The sequence below is a fragment of the Dama dama genome, chromosome 12, assembly GCF_033118175.1.
Source record: "Dama dama isolate Ldn47 chromosome 12, ASM3311817v1, whole genome shotgun sequence".
Taxonomy (NCBI): Eukaryota; Metazoa; Chordata; class Mammalia; order Artiodactyla; family Cervidae; genus Dama; species Dama dama.
Window position 1 is genome coordinate 30,567,444 of NC_083692.1, and position 7,427 is coordinate 30,574,870.

General features: G+C 50.8%; 1 protein-coding gene across 1 annotated transcript; it reads right to left on the minus strand.

Annotated features, from left to right (window-relative positions):
• Positions 1-4,870: 4,870 nt before the first annotated feature.
• On the minus strand, positions 4,871-6,773 carry SIX6 (SIX homeobox 6). Its single transcript, XM_061158363.1, has 2 exons — positions 6,124-6,773; positions 4,871-5,039 (listed from the first exon to the last, which is right to left on the minus strand). The coding sequence occupies exons 1-2, from the start codon at positions 6,693-6,695 to the stop codon at positions 4,871-4,873; spliced, it is 741 nt and encodes a 246-aa protein (XP_061014346.1). The 5' UTR covers positions 6,696-6,773.
• Between the last annotated feature and the right edge of the window lie 654 nt (positions 6,774-7,427).

The window sequence follows — 7,427 nt, forward strand, 5'->3', positions numbered from 1 at the left end:
ACTCGGCGCCGCCGAAAGCCGGCGGTGGGAAATACTGTTCTCCGGCCTGGCTACGCTAAGCTGCTCTGGGCAGTGGATCCAGGCCAGACGCGGGTGCAGGCCAGACGGTCGCGACAGTCCCGGGGCACCCGCCGCGCCCTCGCGCTCCAAGCTCACGAACCGACGCGCCGTCAGAGCTCGAAGGCGGGCGCGCGCCTCAGCTGCTGCCAGAGCGCGCCTGTGCGTGTTTATCCCTCTAATTGGTTTTTATCGAATTCTTCCCAGGGACTCGTTTCTTCGAGGTTTCTTTCCTCTAGCTGTGTGAGTCAGGCAGTCAAACAATAGGAGAGGCTTGAGGCCTACGAGTCTGAGAGTTTCCAGGGCGCCGGACGGGAAGGGTGGCTGTGTGGAGTTGTCACCTCAGAGAGTCGCGATCGGGACCCTGGAGGAAGGACCCACACCTTCCCGGGTGTTGCAGGCCCTCTGTGGGCTTCTGAGGAGCAAAGTTCGGGCCCCACCTCCTCGCTGCAGGCCGCCCCTCCCAGGGGACCGGCGCGCCCGCTGCTCTGGCCGCCATTTCCCAGCAAGCCTCCAGGGGGCCTCCCCGCCGCGGCCTTCCTGTCTGCCGCTCCCCGGCCCGGGGGCGGCCGCGCCGCAGAGGGACGCGCCTCGGCGCCCGGGCCAGTTCGCGGACAATGACCCCTTCTCCCCTCGCCGCCTCCTTCTCCCGACGCCGCCCCCCTCGCAGCCCCCAGACAAACCTATTAGCCATTCAGGCCGACAAAACCCCGCGGCCTCGCGCATTGTCCCGCGGAGCGCCCGGCCACCGTCATTAGCCCTGATTACGCTGAGCCGCCTGACAGCCCCGCGGGCAGCTCGGCGGACCCCCCATTCACCGCCGGCCCCCGGCCCCGCCTCACAATAGGAGCGGAAATCGTCCGCGCTCTCGCGTCCCGGCTGAATAGAGCGAAAAGCTGCTTCTCTTCTCCTCCCGCCCCATTCACGCTCTCTTTGGATACAATATTTTTTTTCCTTTTTGTTAAAATTGGGGAAGAAAAACGAGGTCAAGGAAGATTTGCTTGAGCTCTTTGCCTGTCATTTGTTTAATGTAAACAAAGAGCAGGTCCTCCCCCCACCCCCAGCCTCTCATCCCCTCCCGCCCAGATTTTTATAAACAAACTGCTGATGGAAAGGGCAGCGCGGGGGGTGGGGGGTATGGGGTACCAGAGTGGCGGTGGAAGCCGAGTGGGTCACTAAAGTAGACGAGAGAGGAACTGCGGCATTTGGGGAGCTGGAGCTATATAGCGTTTTTGGTAGAACTGGAGGGTGGTTGAAATGTTTAGAACCCGTAAAGGAGCGTGAGCTGGGGTTGAGGGTTAAATCCTCACACTGCTCAGGTTTGTTGAAATGTAAAAATGCAGCTTCTTTCTACTCTGCTGGAGTAACTGCTTTTGGGCAAAATGTTACAGGAAAAGAATTTTTAAAAAAGAAAGAAAAGAAACCCATCATCATAGGTATTTCTCCAAATTCAGAAACCTTCAGCACTGCTAGCAGCTGGAATTAAAACAAGAACAAACAAACAAAAACCCTTTTCTAGACCGGGATAAAACTGTCAAAAAAAAAAAAAATCGTAAAAAGTAAACGAAAACCTTTACAATACCTGTCCATGGGAAGATCTGGGCCAATTTAAATAAAATCTGTGTGAAAATTTGGACCAGTTTCCAACATGTAATCATCAATGAATTATTCACAAAGAATTGTTATTTATATTTAGGTGCCACCAGCTTTAGATAAATATTAAGAAGTCTTTTAAATAATATGTCACCCCTTAAGATGCTAAATAAAATTGTATATAAATAAATCAACTAATTGGTGAAACAGTATTTTATAATATAACCCTTAGGCAGCATGTTACTTTAAGCAAATTAGATGTACTTTAAAGGAAGGTGTACTTTATAGGCTTTCACCAAAGCAGGAAGAAAAATCCCCCATCACTGTTTTGTTGTTGTTCAGTCGCTCAGTGACTCTTTGCGACCCCATGGACTGCAGCACGCCAGGCTTCCCTGTCCTTCACCATCCATCTCCTGGAGCTTGCTCAAACTTTCATCCATTGAATCAGTGATGCCATCCAACCATCTCGTCCTCTGTTGTCCCCTTCTCCTCCTGCTTTTAATCTTTGACAGAATCAGGGTCTTTTCTAATGAGTTAGCTCTTCGAATCAGGTGGCCAAAGTATTGGAGCTTCAGCTTCAGCATCAGTCCTCCCAATTAATATTTAAGATTGATTTCCTCTTTTTTTTTTGCCACACAATTAAGCACTATTTAAAAATTATTTGTAAGGAGAAAGCTTAGTTCTTACTAAGAACTATGGTTGTGGTTATGTTATGTTACCCTCCTTTTTTTCCCCTTGAGAATACAGAATGGATACTTTCAGCTTTTAGGCATCATTTGAACTGCTGAGTGGGGTGGGATTTTTAGACTCTTAAATTCCTTCACATCATCACACTAATTAGTCCTTTCCCTTCCCTCTTAGACTTGGAAGCATCAGCTAAAGAGAGAAAATTTGCCAACTATTTTCTCCAAATGCTGGTGTGGACAGCTCTGTAGTTAGGATGGAATCTGACTGGGAAACAAGACTAGACATCTCTTGATTTTTCACTGAAGTGCGGATTCAGAACTAGAGTGAGGTGAGGGAGGCACCTGGAATGCAAAATTTAAGGAGGTACTCATTCTCAGATGCTGTGCACTTGCTGACCTTGAGCATGAATGCCTCCTTAAATTTTGTAGTCTACATGCCTCCCTTGCCTCTTTGGAGTCCTGGCCCTTCTCCTTAGCATTCTAGGAAGTTCCAGGGGCTCTAGAAAAGAAACTAGAGCCTTGAGGAAGCTCTACCATCCTAGCCTTTCAGGACACACAGAAGGGCATTTGCCTGCTTTCTAGAAGAACACCAGCTTGATCACAAAGGCTTCCTCACTCCTTCTTTTAGAGCTCTTATGCAAGAGAGTTTTGATTGTCAACAAGTCTCTGGATAAGGGCCCCTGTATACAAAGAGAACTATTTATAAAGCCCAAATGAGGTCAAATCTGTTTAAATGATTTAGAAACCAAAAATCAGTCCTTATTCATGTCCTGAGCTTTCCCCATATATCTTGCCATTTGATTGCCTTTTGTCTTCGGTGACTTCACTTATTTTTATTTGATTTGCACCTTGGCACTTCTACCCAAATAAATTAGCAGGTTTTGGAACCAAAGAGCATCTGCTAAGGACGCTGAAGCAAACTGAAAGAAGTCCAGTGGCGGATGTGGGGGGAGGGTGCTCCAAGAGGAAGTTCACCTCAAGTGATTTTAAAGATCAATGTCAAATTTTATAATATGCAATCCATTTCACTAGGAAAAAGCTTAGAGTCTCCCTGAATAGCATTTACTTTTTTAGTGTAAGGACAGTAGGTGTTTTTTTTTGTTGTTGTTGTTATTGTTTTTGGCATGTGTGTGTCTGTGTGCCTACGCACTTTGAAAGGACAAATTTAATCTTGACAATATTTGATATTTTTAATTGAGGCCATTACAGGACAATGAGGCTCTAAATTACTTCTTTCACGTTTAATACAACGATTAGATTTTTTAAATTGCCAATGCTTTCTCCACAGTCTTCTATTTGACCTCACTATGTGACATGATTACATCCTTTCCCCCATCTCAGTATGCCTTTTGTTGAAAATAATGCATTTGATTAAACCTGCTTCTGTGTTGAGAAGATGCTAGTCTAGTTGTTACAACCTCTCCTGTCTTCTTTTGTCTTTATTTTAATGCAAGTTCAATCCCAAATGCAGTAAATGCTCACTTGTATGATTATGAGTACCTACCGTTTTTGTACGGGTGGGGCTTCAAAGGAGATGGAAAACCTTTCTCATTGCAGAGTCTCTGTTGGAATAATCTTGTTGCATAAAATAGAATTCACTTTTAAGTCGAGTTTGGCTTTCGATATTGTTCCTGAAAGCTGAGTGACTGTCAAGTGGACAAGCCATAGTTAGTTACTTGTTCTGGGAACATAGGGAGTTGCCTTACAGGGGGTGATTATGTTGCCAATTTGTAGGTTTATGTATATCACACATACATACATATTTACATACATACATACACACATGCGTACATACACACATGCATACAATTTGACAAGGAAGTGGTTATGTACCTACCTTGGACTGTTTTAAAAATATACCAGGAAACATCAGAAAAGGCAAAAGACAGAGAAGACTCTCCTGAGACCATTGCACAGGGACCCCTGCCTGGTGAAGATGAATGATCTCTCAGTTTTCTTTTTAGGAATCTGAGAGCAGCTCCCTTAAGAAAGGTTGCTCACCAGGTTTTTATTGTTTGGTTTCTTCACACAGCTGATTGGCTCCACCCTGCGCCCTTTGAAACAGCAAATTCTCTCCATGCAGAGAAACCTACCACGCAGTCTCTTAAATAAGTAAATAAACAACATATATATGTTTTGTTTTAAAAAAAACTTTAAAGCAAAAGTTATACATATATAATAGTGTCCTTTTGAGGTGAAATACCCACGGGAGATTCAGGGGAGGCGCTCAGCGTGCAGTTCGGGTTCTGGAGGCATCTTTGCAACAAAATCCTTGGGAAAAAGCAAAGCAAGGAGAACGTGGAACTGGGTCGGGCCTCACCGCGGGCCCCTGTGGCAGTGGCCGGATGGCGCCGGTGGAGCAGGTCAGGCGTAGGGCGGACAATGGCAACCAAGCCCGCGGGTCCCTGGCCACCTGATTCGCTGGCTTGCTTGGTCTCTCATCCTTTCTCTCTTTCATTTTATTTGTCTCGTGTTTTGTTTTGTTTTGTTTTTTAAACGCCGAATTCTGTTTCTTAGTATAATCGGTGGGCAACTCAGATGTCGCACTCGCTGTCGCTGGAAGTGATGGAGATGGCCGAAGCGGCTGCCTTGCTGGACAGGCTGGCGGCCGGGCTGGCGGCAGCACCCAGCACCTCGGGCGTGCCCTCTTCCTCGGCTCTTAGCGTCCGGCTGGACCCCTGCGACAGGACCTGCTGCTGAAGTCTACCGGGAAGGAAAAGAAACTGGTCACTGCGCAAAACTAGCCACTGACCTCCCGCCCACTCCCACCCCTGGGTCCACATCCCTTAAGCCCAGCAGTCAGCCCCTCTCCCTCTGACCCGTGCAGTTAAAACTGATAAGAGGAGGCAAGAGAGGCTGGGCAGGAGGCCTTTGGCCACTGCTCTGGGAGCCTTGCGGTCGCTCCATCGTCCTTAGCCCTTCCTTGGCTCCCTGTCTCCCACTCTTTGGGATGCTGTGCTCACAAGGTCATTCCCGGCTGTTGGTCACCTTTGGGAAATTTACAATATTGTCAGGATAAATGAGACATCAGTGGCAAGGACAGATGAGACTCTGGGCCAGGAGACCCCTTTCCCAGCTTGTCTGCCTTGGGCGCACCTCTGTGCCGGTACCCCGGAGGCCAAGTCTGCCCCAAACTAGAAGCAAAAAGGGCAGCCTGATGGTTCCCAGGAGGGTTTGGGCCTGGGAGAAGAGGTTGGGTTCTTGGCCAAACTATTTGAGATCCACACACTGGGGAATGAAAAACCTCTGCCAAGTAGTTTGCTGTTTGAGACAGGGCTGCCCACCCATAGGAAGAGCAGAACTCGACTTTCCACTTCTTAAAACATAAGTTAGAAATTTCAAAGCGTTAGAGAAGGAGGCCTTTGGACTTTAAAATGACAACACTAAACTGCCTCATTGCTAACAAGCCAGGCTTCACCTAATAAATAATAGGAGCTTGGGCCCAGGCTGACAAGAATTAACCTTGGGCCTTGAGGTCTCTAGTTGTTTCTGGGGTTTTAATTTTTATTTCTTTCTCCCTCTCATTGTAGCCTTGGTATGGTGACTGGAACCAGCTGCAGGAGCGACCCCCAGGCGGCGAAAACCAGACAGAAAGGGTGGGTAATCCAGAGCCCGGGAGGAAACCCCCACCCAGGAGCCCAGAACGCAGTGAGCTCACACCGAAGACCTCCATCCCATCCCAATTCCTACGGAATCCAAGGCTCCAGGCCTTCGGTAAGGGCGCCGGGGGTGCGGTCACCGGCTCCCTCCCGGTGAGTTCAAGGCTCGGAGGTCTATAGGTACCGACCTGTTTTTGGCTGCAGCTGCCCGATCCCTTTGCCGGCGGTTTTTGAACCAGTTGCCCACCTGCGTAGGGGTCAGTCCGGTTGCCTGGGCGAGCTCACGCTTTTTGCTTGGGTTGGGGTAGGGGTCCTGCAGGTACCATTCCCGCAGCAGGTGCCGCGTGCGCTCCTTGAAGCAGTGTGTCTTCTGTTCGCCGTCCCAGATGGTGCGCGGCAGCGGGAACTTCTTCCTCACTCGGTACTTATCCACCGGCCCCAAGGGCCGTCCACGCAGCTTCTCAGCCTCCTGGTAATGCGCTTCGAGCCACAGCGCCTGCAGTTTGGCGTGCGACTCCTTGGTGAACTTGTGGTTTTCCAGGATATGGTAGAGCTCGCGGTAGTTGCCACCGTGAAAGGCCACGATGGCTCGCGCGCGCAGCACGGATTCATTCTTGTTGAGCGCCTCGCAGGCCGCAGGGGCCACAGGCAGCGACCAGAGGAAGCGACCCAGGCGCTCCACGTCGCCGCTCTCCTCTAGAGTCTCGCATACCCCGGCCACTTGCTGGGGACTGAAATTCAAGATAGGCAGCTGGAACATCGAGGCAGCGCCGGCGACAGCGGAGGCGCTGAGTCCGGAGCGGGACACGCAGCAGATGCCCGCGGGCCCGGCCGGGTGCGCCAGGCTCTCCTTGGTGAAAGCGGCTCGGGGCAACCGGGATGCACCGCCAGGGCAGCGGCGCAACCGCGGGGAGCAAGCGAGCGGGAGGGATTGGAGGAGGTGCCGACTCCGCAGCTCGGGTTCGGCTCGGCTCCGTTAGGGCACGCAGGCCAGCTAGCCGGCGCCGCTACTGGGGTGGGCGGATTGGCGGCGCGGGCGCCATGGAGACCCCCTGTCAGTCACTGGCCGGCTCTGCCAATCAAGACTGCGACCGGAGCGCCCAGGCCATTTCAGCACCTCCCCGCTCTCGACAGCGCCCGCCGTTCTCCGGTGGACTTCGCAGTATTTTGCAGAACTTGGAGGAGGGAAAGATGTGCCAGTGGATGGGAGAGAAAGCGCGAGCCGAGCCGCAGCCTTTCGCTACCACCCCTAGCCCTGTTCCTCCCTCTTCCCCGCAACCCCCCATCCCCACCCCCCGCAAGAGGCGGTGATGTTGCAGGAATCCACTTTGGGGCGAGGCACTGCCTGGGTCAAGAGGCCTCCAGAGGACAAAGAGGACTGGGCCAAAACGAAATCCTCTGAGAGAACTCACTAAATTTAGTTATAACGAAACAGAAAACCTTGAAGGGGAACACGAAAGGGGAGGGTGGGGAAGTGGATCATTCCCTTTTC